Source organism: Rhineura floridana, chromosome 17 (genome assembly GCF_030035675.1).
Source record: "Rhineura floridana isolate rRhiFlo1 chromosome 17, rRhiFlo1.hap2, whole genome shotgun sequence".
NCBI classification, from domain to species: Eukaryota; Metazoa; Chordata; class Lepidosauria; order Squamata; family Rhineuridae; genus Rhineura; species Rhineura floridana.
Genome location: NC_084496.1, coordinates 21637034 through 21661099, shown reverse-complemented (window position 1 = coordinate 21661099; position 24066 = coordinate 21637034). Strand labels below are relative to the sequence as shown.

General features: G+C 43.7%; 1 protein-coding gene across 1 annotated transcript; it reads left to right on the top strand.

Annotated features, from left to right (window-relative positions):
• The first annotated feature begins 91 nt into the window (after positions 1-91).
• LOC133372079 (blue-sensitive opsin-like) lies at positions 92-18956 on the top strand. The gene is made up of 7 exons (XM_061600312.1): positions 92-116; positions 11744-11863; positions 12205-12373; positions 12648-12813; positions 16434-16708; positions 17591-17876; positions 18816-18956. The coding sequence occupies exons 1-7, from the start codon at positions 92-94 to the stop codon at positions 18954-18956; spliced, it is 1182 nt and encodes a 393-aa protein (XP_061456296.1).
• The last annotated feature ends 5110 nt before the right edge of the window (positions 18957-24066 follow it).

Genomic DNA, 24066 nt, shown 5'->3' with positions numbered 1-24066 from the left:
TTATATCACATAACAATATTGGTAAAGAACAGAAACAGTTGAACAGCCACTCAGGCCTAAGCATGATAAACCCAGTACCAGCAATGTCAACATGACTAATAACAAATTCAACACAGGTAAGTCTATGAGACTTTGTCATGTTTGTGTGTTGTGCTGCAGAGATAGCGTGGCTTTGCTCACAGATCTTGAGAAAATAGCTGTGCTACAGATATAGATGGAGAATATAGAGAAAATGAATGCATAGCCTCCAACATTTCGAAGTTGAAAATAACAAGGAATCTGGTGGCACCTTAAGGACTTTTCTTATAATAAACAAAGTACAGCTATCCCTCAGGATGCTGTTGCCAAAGAGGTGGTTTACCGTTGCCTTCCTCTGAGTTTGGATGCATCTTAGTCTGGTGTCTCAGCTTTGACCATTCCACCATGGGTGCCCCTACTAGGAGTCTAGCCTCTTGGACTAGACTCCTGATGGTATTGCTCTCAGCTTCTTCAACACTCTCAAACCCCCTCACCACATTAAGGTGTGCATCCTAAAGGGGGTCCTAAGCCCTATTTCCCCACAATTCCTAGTTCTTCTCTGTTCCTTACTTTTGCATTCCAGTTCTCCATGATTATGAGCACATCTTGTTTTCGTGTGTGATCCATTTTGTTCTGTACTTCTGCATAAAATCTTTCCAATTCCTCTTCTTCTGCATTTGTTGTTGGAGCATAGACATGGAGCAAGTTTATAGGTCTTTTGATATGCTTTAAGATCTGTACACAGTGAAAAATGTGTCTACAGCCACTTCGAGGACCTTTCATTGCCAGGAAGTGGGATGTAAATATAATATGAATACATAAATTAATAAAAGGGAAATCCCAAGAGTGCATATCAGGCAAAGTAGACAGGTGATTGAGCCTCTCCTGCCCAGTCTCAGTACCTACACATCTATTATAGTTCTTTTGTCTTCTCTCTTACGGGAGTAAAACTTTATTTTGTAAACCTTGTTATTGGAAATGGCAAAAAATGCAAAGTAAGCAATTATACTTAAAATATGTTTTATTTTTATTGCAAAAAGTTGGTTTAATTTCAATGTGTGAAATAGAATATATCCTGATAACTTTTGTCTTTCAAGAGTAATGTTGGAAAACAACTTCAGCTACTGAATGCCCTTTTTATTTTGTAAATGTGTGTAGTGGTAGCTTGCTCCTTGCCCATCTCGGCCCCCCTTCCTGGCAGTGTGAAGCAGGGATGAGCTAGGCTTTAACTGGACTCAGGACAGCTGCTGTGTGCTAATCCCCCAAATTTATTTTCTTCCCATGTTCTTTGCCACTCTGGGATTGAAAAGGATAACCCACTCCTCCTTTGGTCTCAGCCTCTCCTTTACTCTCTTCCAAGTCAAACAGGTTAGAGTCCATCAGCTACTGCAGAGCTTTCTGCAAACCCAAAGTTTTTAATAAGAGCTGTCTCCTTTATTTCCTAGCAGGGCTCTGGTACTTTTAACAACATGGAGATGCACTCATGCTAATTTTTTCACCTGTTGAATGTATGCCTATTGCTCGTTGTTAAAAGCACAGCATCCCTCATAGGAAGAAAAGGTGGTCATCCTGTTTTTAATCCTAGCTTGCTCCTTCCAACACAGCCTATGCCCCATCAACCTTGCACCCCAGCCCCTTCTAGCCTAGCACCCCTGACCCTAAATTTCAACTATCTTTCAGTCCTAAGATGTATAGCCATGAATTTTAACATAAAAGTAATATTTGTTTGTTGCAAAAACGTATACTCTGGTTTCTCCATCAAGTGAACTCAAGGCAGCTCTCAATGTAGTAAAGGCAACAGAAACACAATAACATGCAACCAATAAAATACTAATAGCAATAAAATACTAATAGCAATAAAATCATAACATGGGCCAAAATTTGTAATAAGCATACTGGAATAAAACTGTCCTTGTGGCCTGCTGAAAATGCAGGCAGTGAAGAAGCCAGGCAAACAGTTTCACAGTCTGGGCACTACAAACAAGAAGGCCCACTTGCCACACCTCAGATGGCAGAGGAAACAGATGAAGGCCTCTGTAGAGTAATCGAGCTCTTGGGCAAGTTCATAAGATCATTAACAAAGGAAGTGAAAATAAAACTGCTGATATCACCATGCCATTATACAAATCTATGGTGCGACTGCATTTGGAATACTATGTACAGTTCTGGTGGTCTCACTTCAAAAAAGATATTGTAGAGTTGGAAAAGGTTCAGAAAAGGGCAACCAGAATGACCGAGGAGATAGAGCAGCTCCCCTATAAATAAAGGTTGCTGCATTTGGGCCTTTTTTGTTCAGAGAAAAGCTGAGTAAGAGGTGACATGACAGAAATGTATAAAATTATGCATGACATGGATAAAATTGATAGAGAAAGGTTTTTCTCTCACACACATAACAAGAGCTTGTGGGTATCCAATGAAGCTGAATGTGGGAAGATTCAGGACAAACAAAAAAATAAGTACTTCTTTGCACAGCCCTTAATTAAACTATGGAATTCACTCACACAGGAGTCTGTGATGGCCACCAACTTGGATGGCTTTAAAAGAGGATTAGACAAATCCATGGAGGACAGGGCTATCAATGGCTACTAGCCATGAAGGCTATGCTCTGCCTCCAAGATCAGAAACAGTATGCTTCTGAATACCAGTTGCTGGAAACCACAGGAGGGAATAGGGCTGTTACACTCAGATCCTGCTTGTGGCCTTCCCACGGGTATCTGGTTGGCCACTGCAAGAACAGGATGCTGGACTAGATAGGCCGCTGGCCTGATCCAACAAGCTCTTCTTATATGGCAGAATGTGATTCAGGTAACCTGGTCCCAGGCCATTTAATTCAATTTAGTCCCATAAGTGGAACCTGGAAATAGATTGGTAACTAGTAAAGGATCAGATATGCTTTTACTTTCTGGTCCTTGTCAAAACTCTGGGACAGGGCTGGCGCCAGAGGGCAGCCAGGTCAGGCCAGGCCAAGGGCCCCCTGAAAGGCCCTCTTTAGTGTGGGTGGGTAGTGCTCCACTTCCACGATGTGCGGCAGCATGAGCTCCTGATCCTGCTGCGGATCGCAGAGAGGGAGCTCCCAGGCACACACCTTACAACCGCAGGCCAATGACGCCCACCTGCACACCCCACCTACCTCTCCCATTGTGGTGAATGCCAGCCACACTACATATGCATGCCTGCCATTAACCAAGATGGCAGCTGAGGCTTCCCTAAGGGGCCCAAGGGGCCAGTTATGCCTGGTGCTGGCCCTGCTCTGGGAGCCAAATTCTGGACCAGCTGAAATTTCTGAGCTATTTCCATGGGTAGCATCATATAGTTTCCAATAGACTAGTCCATCCTAGAGGTGACTAACACATGAATGACTGGGTCTGGTTTCCCCACATAAGGTTATAGCTGGCTTACCAGATGGAGTTGACAAAAGGCATACCTGGCTACTGCTCCCACTTGAGCATCCTGGGAGGGGAAGCATCAAGGAATACCTTCAAGTTTTTAACCTGCTGCTTCCAGGGAAGTGCAACCATATCCAAAATAGGATATGCATCTCCCATAGGAAATAGGTAAACTACCTTTTATTGGGCTAATTGTTTACAAGTTATGCAACATTTTCAAATACCACAGATATGTCACTGGATAGACATACACAGCCAAAGAAATCCAGGCTGTTAATTGTCACTTCAATATAAGTCACAATCAGCTGGAAGCAGAATTAAAATGGGGGTTCCACACAAGCATTTTAATATAGCATAATATTATCAAGCAATACCCTTCCCTTGGCCAAGATCCTTCTATAATGTCTACTTACAAGCAAGTTTCATTCAGCAATGGTCCTTTCTAATGTTAAATGAAAGCTTCCTGTTTGCGGTATTGCTTTACTGCTCAGTGCAACTTGGACATTAATAATTACCCTTTAATTGCTCCTTAGTTTTTGTTCCATGGGTGCAGAGGTCTGTGTTCATTAAAATGCTGGTCTCTTTCCTCCCCCCATCCCTTTTCTTTCCATTAGAGCAAAATCACACAACTTTGCTATAATGGGGGGAAATGGAAGGAAACCAATAATTTAATACACATGTCCTCAGTAGAGGCTGGTGGGGCAGTGGAATTGACCCTGGGGGTTTTCAGGAGCTGTCTATGGTGCTGAAATGTATTGTGTTTCAGCACCTTGGACAACACCTTGAAAACCCAGCACTGATTCCACTGCCCCACTGACGTGGAGCCACCAGCCTCCACCACACACCTTTCCAGGGAGCAAAAGCAAACTAAGGGATATTCACTGATTCCCTAGGGCAGCCTTTCCCAACCAGTGTGCCTCCAGATGTTGTTGGACCACAACTCCCATCAGCCTCAGCCAGCATTGCCAACGGTCAGGAAAGATGGGAATTGTGGTCTGTGATGTTCCTATATATTAGTGTATATATGGTAAGTGCTGGTTGTTTAGAGTATACATGGTAAGTAGTGAAAGAGGAGGGGGAGTGAATGGGCAATAGAATGCTTGATGATTGGCTGAATGTTTAAAATGGCTGACAGTATAAATGAAAGGATGACAGGTAAATCTGGGTGAATGTGAGGTGGTGAATTGTGGAATCTGGGGGGAGAAGAGAAAGAGTGGATTGCTTGGTGGGGTTTAGAGAGTTGTTTACCAGGAGGGAGGTGGAGTTCGGATTAGTATTGAGTAAAACCATATGCTTGTGCCTTAAGAAGAAATCTTGTTAATCTTGTTAGCTTTGTTATCTGTAATAAATACTTAATTTGGTTTACCAAAGGCCTGATCCTTGGCTGGGGTTTCACAGACCAGAAGGGAGGGTAAGGTAATGACCAAGGCTGAAGGGGAACTGTAACAAATGGTGGCAGCGGTGAAGAGAATAACAATACCAGTATTCAGAGTCTCTGGGAATACTAGTATTGGGACGTTACTGGTGGTTGCCTAGCAGGGGGATCTGTTGAGATCTGTGCTAGAGCGGGGAGAGAAATCATAAGAGAGAGCGGTCCGGACTGGTGGAGTCCCTGGTGGTGCCTAGAGACAGGCAGTAACCACGAGCAGGTAGGAACCTGACAGGGAGAGCCAGGGAAGGACGCCTCACATGGTCCAACAACATCTGGAGGCACACTGGTTGGGAAAGGCTGCCCTAGGCACACTGAGCAATAAAGCAATAAAATAGTCAGAATCTGGCAATAGGAACTTTCATATTTAAAGGAAATATTGCTTTTAGCAACAACAAAAATACACACAAATCAAGTCTGAAAAAAACACAGGAGGGTAAAACAGAAATCACTGGAATGTAACAATTTAACAGTGACATCATGTGAATTCCCCAGGAAAAGTGGGTGAACAAAGGACAGTAATGCAATGCAAGACAACAGTTGTCTCTCTGCGTTCTGTCTGATTAAAAACAAATGTTTTGAGGCCTAAACGCTTATACAGGTTTTTAGGCTTTGCAATGCCCTGTTAGTTTCCTCACAGTCATTGTTTTCTTTAAACCTGTCCAATGTACTTCTTTTCCTGTTCACAGCCTTAGTCCAACAACCTGCCTCACTACCCCTGACCAGATATCCCTTATTATAGCTTTTCCTATAATGTCTTTTCACCCTTGGCACATTTTTAATCCCTACATCAATTTTCTTTCTTGGGGTATGTTTAAGAGTGAGATTGGGCAATTCTCTGACCTTAATCCTGAGATCCTCTTGCTCTACTTTTTGCTACTGGCACCCTTCCTGTTCTTCACCAAGTGTGGAAAGGTTGGGATGGGATGGATCATATTGTGAAAGATGCTAAGCCTAATACCTGATCCCTCTGGCATAGAGCCAGTGGGACATTAAATAAGCCATGGAATAATGGAAGGGTGGGGGAGAGGGTAGGTTGATATGAGAGATGTCTACATGGATTGGTACTGATGGAGATGGATGAAAGGGTCTCCACTGCATTCTCTGTGGTGGGCTGACCCCAGTTCCAACCTGGAACTAATCCAAGGCAGAAGGTATTCTGATTTAGCAGCTAATTTATTTTGTCGCTTACCTTCCCAGTACTCATCTGTACTTCCTACCACTTTTTTCTCCAGAGATAGGGTCAGGCTGGGGTAGAGGTAGGATAAACAGTCCTGTAAGGTAGGCAAAAAGAAGGAACTTTGCTGCCCCTCCTGGGATGACATGCCTCTATACCAGTTCCCCAGTCCATTACACTTTTAGCAAAATGAAGAAACAGCATGGCAGTATTCAGACAAAGTGACAGAGCTATGAAAATACAAGCAGGTTTGATTCTCATTGGCAAGGGCGGGTTAAACCTCTCACCTCATATCATAGGAGAGAATGCAGTGTGTTTCTGTGTGCAAAATGCCTTGGGAGAGTAGAGGGTCCTTGCAGTATATAAGCTCCCCAGTACATATAAACACCACTCATCATAATGACAGGCATTTTATTAGTACGGAATATCAGAATATAATTTCCGACAAGTAGATAAGGATGATCTGCACAACATAATTTGTAAACTGAATCTCACGGTTTTGTCCAGCTTGCAACACTAGCTTTGAACAAATGAAGTGACTGGTTCATTTTAGCTAGCTGTTTGGAGGCGACCAACAATTGCGAAAATCACTTCAGGAATGGGAAAATATTGTACTGGAACTGGATAGAGTCTTCTTTCAGAAACTTACAGAACACAACATTGATCATTGTTCACCACAGCAAGCAGCATTGTAAGGATGACCAGAAAAACATTGACAGTTCAGAAAAGACATGGAACGTGAGGTATGCTCAGACATAAAGAGTATGTATTATATTCTGTAGCTAATGAAACACCTAAAACAAGGGACCATGTTTGTCAGTCTGTTACAAAAAATGCGTGCACACCCGTCAGCACACCTTAACATAACTCTTACCCCAACAACAAAACCCAAGTCTAATTATAGCCTATCATTACACTCCCCTAGTACAGTAAAGAGAGAGAGAAATAAAATCCGTTGTTAGAGCAATCCAAGAGTCTGACTGCACCAGCCAATTTCCATATCCTATTCCATTATAGGCTCTACTTCAATCTTCTTCTTCTTCTTTTAATTTGACCTTGCATATTGTCCCTTCACAGAATATGGAGAAACTGACTGGCTCCCCATCGGAAAGGGTGTGAGACAGGGGTGTATTTTATCACCCTATTTGTTTAATCTATACGCAGAACATATCATACGGAAAGCGGGATTGGACCAAGATGAAGGAGGTGTGAAAATTGGAGGGAGAAATATCAATAATTTAAGATATGCAGACGATACCATACTACTAGCAGAAAGCAGTAATGATTTGAAACGAATGCCGATGAAAGTTAAAGAGGAAAGCATGAAAGCAGGACTATAGCTGAACATCAAAAAGACTAAAGTAATGACAGAAGATTTATGTAGCTTTAAAGTTGACAATGAAGACATTGAACTTATAAAGGATTATCAATACCTAGCACAGTCATTAACCAAAATGGAGACAATAGTCAAGAAATCAGAAGAAGGCTAGAACTGGGTAGGGCAGCTATGAGAGAACTAGAAAAGGTCCTCAAATGCAAAGATGTATCACTGAACACTAAAGTCAGGATCATTCAGACCATGGTATTCCCGATCACTATGTATGGATGTGAAAGTTGGACAGTGAAAAAGGCGGATAAGAGAAAAATCAACTCATTTGAAATGTAGTGTTGGAGGAGAGCTTTGCGCTTACCATGGACTGCGAAAAAGACAAATAATTGAGTTTCAGAACAAATTAAACCAGAACTATCACTAGAAGCTAAAATGATGAAACTGAGGTTATCATACTTTGGACACATCATGAGAAGACATGATTCCCTAGAAAAGACAATAATGCTGGGGAAAACAGAAGGGAGTAGAAAAAGAGGAAGGCCATACAAGAGATGGATTGATTCCATGAAGGAAGCCACAGACCTGAACTTACAAGATCTGAACAGGGTGGTTCATGACAGATGCTCTTGGAGGTCGCTGATTCATAGGGTCGCCACACGTCATAATCGACTTGAAGGCACATAACAACAACAAATTGTCCTTCATGCTACAGCAATAGACATTTGGAACTCTGTTTCACACTTATGTATTTGCAGCTTTTATACGCTGCTATTCCAAAGAGAAATTGCAAAGAGAATTGTCAGGATAAAAGCCAATCATGATAAAAACACAAATACAAATAAAATGAATGAATAGAGAAATACAAATATTTGAATTACATAAAATAAGTAAAACAGCAACAGCAATTTAAAATACATTAAAAGTCTGGGGAAACAAAGCGAAGGCAGACAATGAAGCAGCTTAGTGAGCTTACCTGGGAAGGTTGTTCCATAACCTCTTAAAGGTTTTATTTACAATTAAGTGGTATACAAATTCGGTGAATGAATGACTTAAAAACGTAGGTATCACCACTGAAAAGGCTCCATTCTGCTGCATCTCAGAGATCTTTCTTCACAAACAGAGGGACACAGATTACACAGATATTTCCATCTTCATCCAATGGTGGTTCAGAGGGTTGCAACAAGGGAGAGGGGCTTTTCAGTTGTGGCTCCCCACTTGTGGAATTTTTTCCCCCAGTGAGGTCCGCCTGGAACTATGATTAATATCCTTTCACCATTAGCTGAAAACTCCTCCCAGGTATTTGACAGATTAGGGTAATTTTGCTGTTTTAGTCGGTTTGTTTAATATGTTATTATATAATAAATAAATAATAAATTTTATTTGTTAGTCGCCTATCTGTCCGAATTAACGGACACTCTAGGCGACTTACAACAAACATAATAAAATACAGTATACAATCAAAAAAGGCACAAGGTAGTCTAAAACATCAATTAATACATTACAAAAACTCATTACAAAAACTCATCCACCCTGAGGATTCTGTAGGCCTGCCTAAATAGCCAGGTCTTTAAGGCTCGGCGAAAACCCAACAGGGAGGAGGCATGTCGGAGATCCAAAGGAAGAGAATTCCTTTTATTGTAATGCATTGTTCTATTTTATTTTATTTTATGCAATGCTTTATGCATTTTTTATACCTGCTCCAGCCAGTGGGCCTGAGGATTGAAGCCAAAAAAAAAAAAAAAAGCACATCTTGCAGACCTGAAGTCTGTCCGCCCATGCTCTAATACACATATTTGTTGTACACCATTTCAGTGGCTTCAGGCTGTGAAGTGGTTTATAAATTTGTACAATAAATAAATGAAATAAACATACATGTCGTGTAATTAACCCATGAGGTGCAATACTGAGGATAGTATCTTTCAATAAATGTACACCATCTTGAGCTTCTTAGAGAAAGGCAGAATATCAATGCAACAAATAATAGAATCATAGAATAGTAGAGTTGGAAGGGTCCTATAAGGCCATCAAGTCCAACCCCCTGCTCAATGCAGGAATCCAAATCAAAGCATTCCCTACAGATGGCTGTCCAGCTGCCTCTTGAATGCCTCCAGTGTTGGAGAGCCCACTACCTCTCTAGGTAATTGGTTCCATTGTCATATGGCTCTAACAGTTAGGAAGTTTTTCCTGATGTCCAGTTGAAATCTGGCTTCCTGAAACTTGAGCCTATTATTCCATGCCCTGCACTCTGGGATGATTGAGAAGAGATCCCGGCCCTCTATGTGACAACCTTTCATGTACTTGAAGAGTGCTATCATATCTCTCCTCAGTCTTCTCCAGGCTAAACATGCCCAGTTCTTTCAGTCTCTCCTCATAGGGCTTTGTTTCCAGTCCCCTGATCATCCTTGTTGCCCTCCTCTGAACCTGTTCCAGTTTGTCTGCATCCTTCTTGAAGTGCGGAGACCAGAAGTGGACTCAGCACTCAAGATGAGGCCTAACCAGTGCTGAATAGAGGGGAACTAGTACTTCATGCAATTTGGAAACTATACTTCTGTTAATGCAGCCTAATATAGCATTTGCCTTTTTTGCAGCCACATCACACTGTTAATTAATTAATCAAGAGATTTTTTAGCCTGCTCTTCATTAAAATAACGGATGCAATATATATTCATATAAAAAATACAGAATCAAAACTATATTAACTATTAAAACATAAACAAAAGCCATACAGATCCAGCAGGGCAGGCATGCCCATCTCTACCATAAACAAATGAAGCAAACCAACCAAAGGCCTGGATGAATAAATACATTTTAAACTGGTGCTGAACCATCATTGTTAGCGCCAGTCCAATCTGAGAGAGGAGGGCATTTCATCATTGGAGAGGCAGCACTGAGAATGCCTTCTCATATGCTGCTGCATAACAAATATTTGGTATAGATAAGAGGGTGACCCCAACCAAACATAACAAACAGGTATATATGGGAGCAAGCAATCCTTCAAGTATCTAGATCCTAAGCTGTGCATGGCTTTGCAAGTAAGAACAAGCACCTTGAAGTTATTTTGGTAACAAACCAGCAGCCAGTTTGGCTCTATCAGAACTGGTGTAATATATTCTTGGCAGGCTGTCCTGGTTAATAGCCTGGCTGTTGTATTCTGCACTAGCTGAAGCTTCTGATCCATGTTCAAAGGCAGCCCCACACAGAGCACATTATGAAATAATCCACATGTGAGGTTACCAGTGCAGGAATCAGGTGACCAAACTATCCCTGTCTAGGAATAGCCATAACTGACATACCAGACAAAGCTTGTAAAAAGCACTCCTTCCTGTGGAGGTCACTTGTGCCTCTGTCAGCATTGCTGAATCTAGGAGTACCCCCAGACCACTCACCTGACCCTTCAGGAAGAGTGTAACCCTGTCCAGAACAGGTAATCTGTGCTGTTCCCAGAGACAGAAACACCCTATCCACAGTGCACATCTTACCAAGATTCAGTCTCAGTTTATTGGCCCTCATTCAGTCTGCCAAGACACTGGTCAACAATCTGCGCAACCTTGCCTGACTCAGGTGAAACAGAGAAACAGAGCTGTGTATCATCAGGTGACACTTTACTCCAAATCTTCTGATGACTGCTCCCAGTTGCTTCATATGCTTGTTTTATTTATTTATTTTTATATCCCACCCTTCCTCCCAGCAGAAGCCCAGGGCAGCAAACAAAAGCACTAAAAACACTTTAAAACATCATAACAGACTTTAAAATACATTAAAACAAAACATCTTTAAAAACATTTTTAAAAGCTTTCAAGACATCTTTTTTTAAAAAAGGTTATATACATATGAAAAAGCAATTCCAACACAGACGCAGACTGGGATAAGGTCTCAACTTAAAAGGCTTGTTGAAAGAGGAAGGTCTTCAATAGGTGCCGAAAAGATAACACAGGTGGTGCATGTCTAATATTTAAGGTGAGGGAATTCCACAGGGTAGGTCCTGACACACTAAAGATCCATTTCCTATGTTGTGTGGAACAGACCTCCTAATAAGATGTTAAATAGCATGGGAGATAAAATGAAACTCTGTGGCACTCTGCAGCATAACTGCCATGGGACTGAGATACAGCCACCCAATGCTATTCTCTGGAGATGGCCTTAAAAGTAGGAGTGGAACCTCCATTGTACAGTGCCCCAACCCACAGTGCTGCTTCAGAAGGATATCATGGTCAATGGTATCAAAAGCTGCAGAGAGATCTAGGAGAATCAACAGTGTTGCACTTCCCCGTTCCTCTCCCAATAATGGTTATCCATCCAAGGGTGATATGGTTCCATTACCAGATCTGAACCCAGATTGGCATAGGCCTAGATAATTAGTATAATCTAAGAGCATCTGAAGCTGAACAGCCACCACTTTGCAGTGTCAAACTTGATGGTGGTCTGTGTTGGCTCTACCACAGCATTCTACAGCTTCTCCCAGATGTACTTCTCCTTGGGCACTGTTGACTGTAAAATACAAGGCTTTGCTGCCACATTGGGGGGTAAGCCAAAAACAAAAACAAAAAAGAATTCAGTAGCACTGGCTAGACTGAGGAGGATGGGTAGATGGGTGGATGAGGAGAAAAAAAATGCAGGGGAGCAAGACTGGGGGGTTGAGCATGTGGGGATATCTGAAAACACCAAGTATCATTAAGTGACATAGTCAACAGGCAAGAAGGGAGCTTGATTAAGGAAAATTGCACAGTGTGAATAAGAGACAACAGGAGAGATTGAGCTTTGGAGAAAGCATGCAAGGGTATATGGTTTTCTTCTGCATCTGCATTCCCATGTACATATGGGACCCATCAGCCAATCCTATCCTCTCCCTCTTACTCCCAACCAGGTTTGGTGAGCCTATGGTCCCTGGTGGTTGTGGCCTTTGAACGATACCTGGTCATCTGCAAACCTCTGGGAAACTTCACCTTCAGAGGCACCCATGCCATCATCGGTTGCATCATCACATGGGTCTTTGGCTTGGTGGCTTCAGTACCACCCCTCTTTGGCTGGAGCAGGTACCTGCTGGAGAGCAAGGTTATGTTGGGGAGGGGAATACTAAGCTGGGATAATGAGAAAGGGAGCAGTTAGGATTCAGCTAATAAGAAAATGTAATTGATATCATATATGGATTTGGCATCATTGAGCTCTGTGCATTTCCCCCCACTTCTATCCAAGGCACCTCACCCTTTCTTGGCCATGCCTGATGTATGTAGGATAAGATGAATGTTGCCCTTTGCTTTTAGTATTTGCAGTGGAAACATACTGTTGAAAAGTGTTTAACTTTCTTAGGTATATTCCTGAGGGGCTGCAATGTTCATGTGGTCCTGACTGGTATACAACAAACAACAAGTGGAACAATGAGTCCTATGTGCTGTTCCTCTTCTCCTTCTGCTTTGGAGCACCCCTGTCTGTCATAGTCTTTTCTTATGGTCGTCTTCTTCTAACTCTGCGGCCAGTGAGTACTGTGACGCCCTTCCCTGGCTCTCCCTGTCAGGTTCCTACCTGCTCGTGGCTACTGTCTTTCACTAGGCACCACCAGGGACTCCACCAGTCCGGACTGTCCTTTTTTATGGTTTCTCTCTCCGCTCTAGCACAGATCTCACTAGATCCCCCTGCTACGCAGCACCACCAGTCACGTTCTACAACCAATGTTCCCAGAGACCTTGCCTGAGTCTCTCTATCCGGTTACATTCGTGACTGCGTGCCTATGCTGTTCCCAACCCCCTTGTATCAATGCAGATAACTCATAACTTGGGGTTGCTCTGGATGCTTATGTTCTCCTCTTCACCGCTGCCACCATTTGTTACTGTTTCCCTTCAGCCTTGGTTATTACCTTACCCTCCCTTCTGGTCTGTGAAACCCCAGCCAAGGATCAGGCCTTCGGTAAACCAAAATAGTATTTATTAAATAACATTAATAACAAGATAACTTTGATAATGATCTACAAGCTTATGGTTTCATCTATTACTGTGATATTTGACTTATTACTAATCCGAACTCCACCTCCCTCTTTCTCCACACTCTCCTGACATACACCAACTCACACCCATCTCCAAACTCCACCAAAACAACCCATTCACGTCCACCCAGATTCAACTGTCATCCTTCCATTTATACTCTCAGCCATCCAAACACTCAGCCAATCATCCAGCATTCTACTGCTCATTTACTCCCCCCCTCCTCTTTCATTCCACTTACCACATATCTTCTATACAAACAGCACTTACCATATATACATTAATACAGGAACATCACAAGTACTACCTCTTTTCTCCCTTCTGCTCCCGTCCTTGGTTTATGAGACACAGCAGCAAGAAAAGGTGGCAGACAGCACTGGCACCATAGTGAAAATTGGCAGATGTGTAAATGTGCAAATTGAAGAGGTGTGTCTAAGCTAGTAGGATGGATATGATATGAATATATGAAGTTGCCTTAAAGTGCATCAGTCCATCTTATAAAAGACTCTTTGTTCCAACCAGCATTAGCTCTTTCCAAACCCTACTATCAGACATCCTTTTTATGGGAGAAGCCAAGGATTTAAGAGAAAACCTTCTATATGAAAAGCATGTGTTTTTGAGGCTTTCCCATAGGGGGAAGCTGTAGTGGGCTAGCAGCCCTTGCTGGAATTGGATTTGTACCCATGCCTGTTGTTTCCTGAGGCAACATTCTCTCAACCTCCATGCTACACAGACTTTGGTTAATGCAAATTATTTAGGTACTGCATGTGCAAGGGCCAAACTATTATTATTAAAACTAGATGTGATTTTAAATGTATGAATGGTTGTATCTTGTTTTTATTTCTAAATAGCTCTTGCTAGGGAGCTCAAAAAGAATCAAAGGACAGCATGCAAGAAGGCAATGTAAACCATTACCCCCTTCTGCAGTCCTGATGAAAATGTTCCCCAGATGCTATTACCTCTGGGGTGGGGGGAAGAGAATGAGGTTCATCAGGACTGTTAGGCAGGAAAGGATTAATGCTCAATAAAGAGTGGACATAGAGCCCCTTCTCTTTTATTGCATATTCATTATGTTTTGCGTTCCTGATGGTATTAGGGCAGCTGTACACAATCCCACTTTCAATAATGTTTGCACCTGCAAAAGTTTTGGAGAGGACATACATCTCCCTTAGGTTCCTGCTAAAACCCTATAACTTTTTATGTCACAAACTATTTGGGGGAGGAGAAATGAAAGAGTGCCTCTCCAAATGGCAATTATGTGGTAATATTGAGGAAGCATCACAGAACTACTAATAAAGCAGAATGATGTACAAGCAGCCAAGTGTAAATCCACCACTAATGAATGTTGTAGAAAACGCTGGCAAAAAATACCAGTCTGGATAAGGTTATAGTCTAACCACCATGTAAGCTTTGTGCAAGCAAATCAGGATGAACTCCCAATTAACAGGTCACCTGGACGAGCCCTATGTCCAGTCTTTATTGAGCATTAATTCCAATTTGTTTACAGGCAGTTATATGACAATGAGCATTTATCCCACATTCATTCTGATTTGCTTGCAGGCTGTTACATATCTTCCCATTGATTATTTGTTCATCCGACCCTTTTCAATGCACTTCTTCATCTCTTGCCATATGACAAGAAGTGCAGTTTAAAAAAATAAATAAAAAATGGGCGGATTTGTTGTACTAGGGCAATAGAGCACTTTAATCCACTTTAAATGCACAAACCTAAACCTCTTCCACAAAATACTGGCAGTCTAGAGGCACTCGCCATCATAGGCTTCCTCAGATGTTATAGCAGGGGTTAAAAATGGAAATGGGCTGCCTTCAAGTCGATCCTGACTTATGGCTACCCTATGAATAGGGTTTTCATGGTAAGCAGTATTCAGAGGGGGTTTACCATTGCCACAGCTGCACAGCCGGCCCCTTCCTTGTCCGCAACTGCCAGCTGGGGGGCAACTGGGCTCTTTGGGACTATGCAGCTTGCCCACAGGTGGCAGGGCACGTAACCCCTGAGCCACTCACTGTGGGGTGATCTTTAGCTGGCCCTTGACACCCAGGAGACAAAAGCAGGGATTTGAACTCACAGACTCGGGACTCCCAGCCAGGCTCTCCTCCCCACTGTGCTATACCAGCTGTCATTGCAGGGGTTGGGGGAGGGAACTGACATGTGAAACGCATCCACACATTTACTGTCCTATGACATAAGAGAGTACCATTCCAAGGCCAGCAATAAATAGGTGTGTGTATATGTGGTGCTATGCAATAATGGGGTTGGGAATACATTGAATAATGATTATGTTCTGTGCAAATAGTAAGAGTGCAAATCAGCAATACTTTACAAGCATAGGAAGCAGACATGGCTACAATGGCAGCTATGCCAGTGTGCTGAGATTACATATGCATACCTTCATGCATTGCACACATATGAGGGCATCTCAATGTGTACAAATCTGTGCAAGCAGATCCTACCATCTATTGAGTTGTTTCACCCTCTGCAGGCTACTGCAGAAAGTGCAATAAAAAAACACGAAGGAACTGGAAGGAGTGGGAAGAAGATGAACTTACTTTTACTGTGGGAACAATAAAATGGGAGGAGACCCATTCATTCCAGTGGGGCTTGTAAAGGAGAACTTTCCAGTGGATCATGTTCTGTATCAACTATGGAATTTCTGATTTTGGACATTTTCAAGGAAAGGGTGAATGCCATCTGTTGGTGACCCTCTATGTAGGAACAACCTCATTGGGACCAGATATCCCCCCCCCCTTCCAATTCAGCGACTCCTTCTAGGATGTTGCATTCAGAAATATGCTTCACGGGTATTAGGCTCTATCATTTGAGACAGAGGTCATAGTGAAGGAGCTGTAAGCAAAGCCAGTGTTTTATTGCAGCAGATTGTTTAACAGCAGAAACTGAACTCGTCTCCCATTTATGCAGCTCATTTGTTCATTGTAGACCTAATTCATACATCGGTCCCTATGCTGTTGTTTTCCATTTTCTTTCTCCACTAAGGTTTATGTGAGTCACATCAATATGGCAGCCCCAGTACTATCTGCACTCTGCAATCTGGGCTTCAGTGATGCTCACTCATGGTCAATCTTCTCCCCACCCCATCAGGTTGCCAAGCAGCAGGAGCAGTCAGCCACAACACAGAAGGTTGAGCGAGAGGTGACCAAGATGGTAGTGGTGATGGTAATGGGCTTCCTGGTGTGCTGGCTGCCATATGCTTCCTTTGCATTGTGGGTAGTAATGCACCGTGGGGAACCTTTTGATGTTCATCTGGCCTCCATCCCTTCTGTCTTCTCCAAGGCTTCCTCTGTTTATCACCCCATCATCTACGTCTTAATGAACAAGCAGGTTAGCATGGATGGGAAGCAGCTAAAATCAAGCTGGTCTGGGCAAGAAGAAAGAGTGAAAGACATATACTACTGATATGTTCCACTGGATCTCCTTGGAGTCAGTTAGGGCTCTGTCATTCCCTCCCCTCTGTCCTGAATGTTCACTCTTGCTCCCTATGACCAGGATTTCACACAAAGAGTATAAAACTCCACATTTGGCTTACATGTCAGCATTTCTCCCTGACTTTATGAAAGCCTCTAGGATCATGCAATCAGTGCTACTCTTTCAAGTTAGCTATACCTCTGGAACCTCTTATTGAGCATGCATGGCAGTACATTTATTTGGCGATATTCCAGTTTTGGAAATGGCTATGTGATATTTCACACTGAACTTGGGGAGCACGTTATGGTTCCCTACTAGGGGTTCCAAGTAAGTCAGTAATGGTTGACTAGTTTCTCTGAAAGACAGCTTGCCCACCACTGCAATGTACAGTCACAGAAGAAATGTTAGGTGTGTTCTAGGTTGCACTCTCATTTCACAAGGGCTACGGTGTGGTCCAACAGGTCTGGTAAATATGTCATCTTCTGTAATGTGCAGGCGTTCCTTGGTAGACTAGTTGATGTGGAAAGAGCTCTCTTAAGTTTGAAAACCAAAACTAGATCCCTGTTGTTCACCACTGGGGATGTCACTGTACCTCTCTGGTATAGGCTAGGGCTCTAAAAACTGTCATGCCCTTCCCTAAAGTTATCTTGGGCTGTACCACCCCTGCTAATTAACTATCTCTCCCCAGGAGACATTGCTTCACAAGTCTGTACAATTAATGTTGCACTATAACCAATTGGGGCCGGAGTCCGCCGGACCGAGCTAGCAAAGAAAGCAAGACAGGCAGACAAGCAGGCAGGCAGGCAGGCAGCTTGCCTGCCTTGTTCCCGCAGCCTCTGCTGGCGGGGCGGGCCGCTTCTGTACAAACCCCGGGCTCACCCGGTGGTGCCTAGAGCCTTTTGCCTGAGGAGTCCTCCATGGGGAACGGCGGTGGCCATGGCGGTGGCGGAGACCAAGATCATCTACCATCTGGATGACCAGGAGACACTGTACCTGGTGAAGCTGCCCATCCCGGCTGAGCGGGTGATGCTGGGCGACTTCAAGGCGCTCCTCAACTGGTCCAGCTACAAGTTCTACTTCAAGTCTATGGATGATGATTTTGGGGAAGAATCTGATGATGTTGGGGAGTGAATCCTTTGCAACAGCTGCTCAGTGTTTGAGAACTAAAATTCTTGAAGTGGCAGTACTACATTTTGGGACAGATTATCTTTAGGCCTGTAAAGAACCTTTTTTTTTTAACAATGTTAATATTTTGTGGTTTAAATTCCTGTGCACTGTATTCTTTTTTTATGTGTATTTTGTATTTTGTGGTTGTGGTTTTTTTTGTGCACTGCCTTGAGGGCCTTTTGGCCAAAAGGCAGCACAGAAATAGAATGAATAAATATCTTAGAGCAGGCCTTTAAATTTTGCTATGAATCTTACCCTCCCCCCAAAAAACCCAATGCATATGCAAGAAAAACACTTTCATCACATGGGCCATATTACATACTAGCAAGTAACCAAGTTCCTTCTACCCCAGTGTGCACAGTTGCTCAAATGACTGGAATTTGTCCTATGCACTGCACATAAGTATATGTTTTGCAAATATAACTGAACACCCAAAAGCATCACACAAACATGCAAGCTTAAATGGTCCTCTCCTTAAACACCACTGACCCTGACACCCGCTTAGCAACCCAAGGTACCTGTTGGGATCAGGTCCCTACGGTGTGCCCCTGGTGCTGATTCCTGGACCTTTGCTGAGTGACTGTTTCCACCTCAGCCTCCCAGGGCTCTGCCCCTTTTCCCGTGGCTAGGAGATTAAAGTTTCCAGTTTCCCTTAATCGGACTCCCCTGGAGTGACTAAAAAATCCCCTGGATTAGTGGGGGCCAAGGGAGTGGGTGTCACCTCCCATCAGCTGAGCATCTTGGAGTGAGTGAGGCTCACTGCAGTTTGCGGGGGGGGGAGGAATTAGGGCAGGCATGAGCCTACAGGCAAGAAGAGGAGAGAAGGAGAGCCAGTGGGATCACATGGTTATAGTGAGGGTCAGGACAGACCAAGACATTTTAATGCCTGAGGCAGAGAATCAAAATGGTACACACACCAGCGTGGGGCACAATCTAACTGAAATTAATTCTGTAGGCTACTCTTGCATAGCTCCCATTAATTTAAATGGGGCTGTGACAGGAAAACTATGTATCTTATTCTGCTGCTCTTAATGGTGCTCCAGATTCACATCCTGAAACAGTTATGTCTTGAATCATGGGAGGGGCACCTTTGGAGGGTCTTAAATATGGTAGCCACAGACAGGATATTCCACTCAAGAGTCCAGTACATGTTAATCTGTTTATTATCACAGACTAAAAAGAAAATAAGCTCTGTGTAAGGATACAATGGAAATCTCCCAGTTCCCATCAAACTCTACCTACAATAGATAGGGTTGCCAGATTCAGGGCCTGACACCGATCCTGTATCTTTAGGAGAGGAGAAAGTCAGCCAAGTGCAGGTGTTCTTGCAACACTATAATGGAAAAAACCACAAGGTGGAATTCTCCCTTCCCCCTGCACAACTTTTAAAGATACAGAAGTCCTCTTGGTTGCCAGGCCCAGCCTCCTAAATATATTTTGTACTTCTACAAACCTTTGAATTCCTTCAAGCCGGATGACCTTTCCTTTTGGGAGTGGATGTTTCGCCCCATTTCGAATTTGCCATTTTTGGGCAAGATCATTGAGCGAGTGGTGGCTAACCAGTTGTCAGCACACTTGGATGAAACGGATTATTTAGATCCATACCAATCGGGTTTCAGGACTGGGCATGGTACTGAAACAGCCTTGGTCGCTCTGGTAGATGATATGAGGAGGGCACTAGACAGGGGAGAATCCACCTTTCTTGTCCTCCTGGATCTCTCAGCGGCTTTTGATACCGTCGACCACGGTATCCTGTTAGATCGCCTGGAGGGATTAGGAATCGGAGGCACTGTTTTACAGTGGTTCCGTTCCTTTCTCTCTGACAGGCATCAACAGGTAGCATTGGGAGATGAGGTTTCAGACCCTTGGCCCCTCACTTGTGGAGTACCACAGGGTTCTATCCTCTCTCCCATGCTATTTAACATCTATGTAAAACCGCTGGGAGCTATCATCAGGGGTTTTGGGCTGCGATGTCACCAATATGCTGATGACACGCAGCTCTATCTCTCCTTTAAATCTTCACCGGAGTTGGCTGTAGAGACCTCTCCAAGTGCCTGGAATCCGTGAGTGGGTGGATGGGAAGAAACAGGCTGAAGCTCAATCCTGATAAGACCAAGGTGCTACTTGTGGGTGACAGGGGAAGGTTGGGTGTTGCTGACCTGAATCTTAATGGGGTAAAATTGCCCCTGAAGGATCAGGTCCGCAGCCTCGGGGTTGTTCTTGATTCCAAGCTGTCCATGGAGGCTCAGATTTTGGCAGTGAGCCGGGCAGCTTGGTATCAACTACACCTCATACGGAGGTTGAAACCCTACCTTCCTATTCATCAGCTCCCACTGGTGGTACATGCCCTGGTTACCTCTCGTTTAGACTACTGCAATGCGCTCTACGTGGGGTTACCCTTGAAAACGGTCCGGAAACTACAACTGGTGCAGAATGCGGCGGCACGCCTGCTTACAAACAGCTGCCGCCATGATCACATCACGCCGGTGTTATTTCATCTACATTGGCTTCCAGTTGTTTTCCGGGCCCAATTCAAGGTGTTGGTCTTAACCTTTAAATCCCTATACGGTCTCGGCCCAGTTTACCTGAAGGAGCACCTCCAGTACCACCAACTAAGCCGCCCGACCAGATCAGCCACACAGGGCCTTCTCTCCGTCCCACCAACGAAAACAGCTAGGTTGGTGGGGACTAGAGAGAGGGCATTCTCAGTGGCGGCCCCCACTCGCTGGAACTCCCTCCCGTTCGATCTTCGCCATGCCCCTTCCCTAGATACATTTCACCGAGCCTTAAAAACATGGCTCTTTGGACAGGTCTTTGGGGTCCCCGGGGTGGGCTAATTTTTTTTTATATTGTTTTAAAATTGTCTATTGATGGCCCTGTACTGCCGCTTTTTAAAATGGTTATTGTTGACTGCGCTGTATTTTATTATGTATTGTATTATTATGTATTGTTGAATTTAATGTTGTACGTCGCCTAGAGTGGTTTCGGCCAGATAGGCGACTCAAAAATTAAATTTATTATTATTATTTATTATTTGCCACACAGGTATCACTGAGCAGGGGTGTTGCCTTATAGGCCCCTTCCAATTCTACTATTCTACGATTCTAATTCTCGAAGAATGTGTACATAGCATATTAGCTGTGGTGTTACCAGGTTTAAGGTGACCCTGGACAAAATGCCTCTGTGAGTGTCCAGGAGCTGAGTCTCCACAGTAAGCTGCAAATCTGCAATTCCCAGGTTGTTTGAGGAAAGCCTTGGAACTTGAACCGGTTTCAAACCTAAGGCAATAGTTTGATTTTTTGTTAAGTTGAGGAGAATTTGAAAGAAGGACTGCTGCTCATGATGTATACACTCTTCTCACTTTTATTCCTGGATTACAGATTTTGCAGAGATCTGTATTTACCACGATTGGTGCTGCAACAAAAGAACCACATGAGCTCACCATGAGCAATGCTTCTCTCAGACCACTTTCAGGATTTTTTAAAAAATGATGACCAGGAGAAATGGCTCAGGTCCTCAGCTGGAAAACATGGAGAGTTGCAGTGTATGTTGTAGGGTAGCGTTTCTCAGTACCTTGGACCACTTGAAGGTGGGCCTCAGTGCCACAGGCTTCCTGGTGCCTCCTACCCTGCTTGCCCTGCTCTGCCCTAGGCAGTGGTGCTTGGTGCCCATTGGGACTGGGAGGGAGGAAGGCAGGGAAACCAACAGTAGGTGGAGCCAGAGCCAACGACAAGCAGAACCAGCTAATTCTAGTTTTCTCCTCTCCATCTTCCTCCCTGTTGAGTTCTACAAGGATGAAAGTGAGACTGAGGAAGAGGAAGCTGACAGGCAGTGTCGTCACCTCCTGGATGGGTTGTAAGTAAGAAGGCAGGCAGGTGGGGGCTGGTTGGGGGCAAACTCAAGTTGGTGGGGCAGTGTCCCATTTGCCCTAATGGGCCAGCCTCCACTAGTCATAGCTAGTCCTTAGCCTTTTGGTTCGAACAAGGCTGTTGTACACACCATACATTAAAAGCTCACAACTTCCCCCAAAGAATCCTGGGACTTGTAGTTTGTTAAGGGTGCTGGGGATTGTAGCTCTGTAGGGGGAAAACTACTGTCCCCAGGATCCCCGTGTGCTTTAAATGTGTGGTGTGTATCAAGCCCAATGCTAGCACCAGCATGCTGAAATAAAGGTAGCCGGGAAGAGAAGGAAGGATGGCCCGTCGGTCTGTCTCCCTTCTCTGAAGGGCAAGTGCAGGACGAAGTGTTGAAGGAAATTAAAAATGTTAAATGTACTGCCTTCAAGTCGATTCCGACTTATGGCGACCCTATGAATAGGGTTTTCATGAGGCTGAGAAGCAGTGACTGGCCCAGGGTCACCCAGTGAGTTTCATGGCTATGTGGGGATTTGAACCCTGGTCTCCCAGGTCGCAGTCCAACACCTTAACCACTACACCACACTGGCTCTCTTGAAGGAAATTAGAAAGTGAGAAAAAAAAGGTTAATATATTAAAACAAGCAAAGCAGACTGGAAATAAAAAGAAAGGTGATAAGAGGGGAAAGCTGTTATAGTTAGATATGCATGTAAAAGGAGCAAGGAAGCGGGATGAAAGAAACTGGCAGTTTGGGAGGGGAAGGGGATAAGGTACAAGTTGAGTGTGAAAAGAGAATGGAAGAAGACATTTCAGGAGATGGGTAAAGATACATTGAGAGGCATGTGGGGATAGAAAGGGAAAATATACAAGAAAAAGCCTTTTCCACTTAGAGCCTCTGGAACAGCAAATTCTGCCCAAAATGGGGAGGATGAGTCACAATGCCTCCAGAGAAAGTTCCTGCACTTAACTTGAGGAAAGCTGAGCTATGGAACTCCTTGCCACAAGGAAAATGCTGTAGGAAAGGATTTAGCAATTTCCGAAGATGGATTGGATATCCATAGAAAGTTATCTCAGTAATTGCCAGCTGATTATGCCAAACTCTGCCTCCACCTGCCACCATTTTGCAGCTGGCTTTGTCCCTGCACCACCATTCTGTGACTTGTGGGCCTCAGTAGTTTTTGGGTGACTTAAGTGGGTCATGGGGGTAGGAAGCTTGAGAGCCCTTGTTTTAGCAGATATTGTAGTGCCCTGGAGATCACACTGGAGCCTTGTGGTTACTATGCTTTCAAGAGAACTGGATTCAGTTGGTTCAAGGGGCACTTATTAAAGGCCATGTAGCCATCTGATGGGGGGTGTGTGTTGTAGCCATGATTTTTCAGGCTGTAGCACATAGTGCCCCAATGGCATTTTATGTACCGTGAAATAATCTGTGCAGTGCTGTGAGGTGCTGTTTTATTTATTTATTTATTTATTTATTGTACTTATGTATTGCCCCATAGCTGAAGCTCTCTGGGCGGTTTACAGTAACTAAAAACATTAAAACAAACATACAAATTTAAAAACACATCTTATAAAAACGATTTAAAACACAATTATAAAATTTAAAAAAAATTTAAACACATGCTAAAATGCCTGAGAGAAGAGGAAAGTCTTGACCTGGCACCGAAAAGATAACAGTGTTGGCGCCAGGCGCACCTCAACAAACAGATAATTCCATAATTTGGGGGCCACCACTGAGAAGGCCCTCTCCCTTGTTGCCATCCTCCGAGCTTCCCAGTTTTAGCCTGTTTACAAAAGAGATTTGGGAATTCAGATCCCACACACACATCTGCTGCCTTATGTCGCTTCTCTAGAGCCCCCATGCCCCTTCCCCTTCACTGTGCAAAGGGTGCTGTCATGTAGTTTTACATACTGCCCAGTTAAACGTGGTATGTATATGATGTACCCATGCATACAAAGTGCTATGAAATGGCAGCCACTGTAAAAGTGGCAAAAGTTAGGGCCACAGGAGAACAAGGAAGTGATAGGGGACAATTATAAGTGCAGCGCTATTCATAGATGTGGATGGACCCATGGTAGAATTTGTTGGGTTATGGCCAGAATTTGGCAAGAATCTGCATTTTACTGGATTTTCCCAGTGCTGGTGCTGATCTTTTTTTTTTTTAAGAGAGACCTAAATAGTTTGAGACCTGAGTATCTTGAAAAACCACTAAGGCTACCTGGTTGTTATGTTTATGATCGGAGGCACTTCTTTGAGTCTCTCCCTCCCCCCTCTGAAGTTAGGCAGT

Coding starts and splice junctions, on each gene's coding strand:
- LOC133372079 (XM_061600312.1), top strand. CDS start 92: ATGACTAATAACAAATTCAACACAG. Junction 11,864..12,204: donor CTTTGCTGCCACATTGGGGG/GTAAGCCAAAAA, acceptor ACTCCCAACCAG/GTTTGGTGAGCCTATGGTCC. Junction 12,814..16,433: donor TTCTTCTAACTCTGCGGCCA/GTGAGTACTGTG, acceptor CCACCCCATCAG/GTTGCCAAGCAGCAGGAGCA.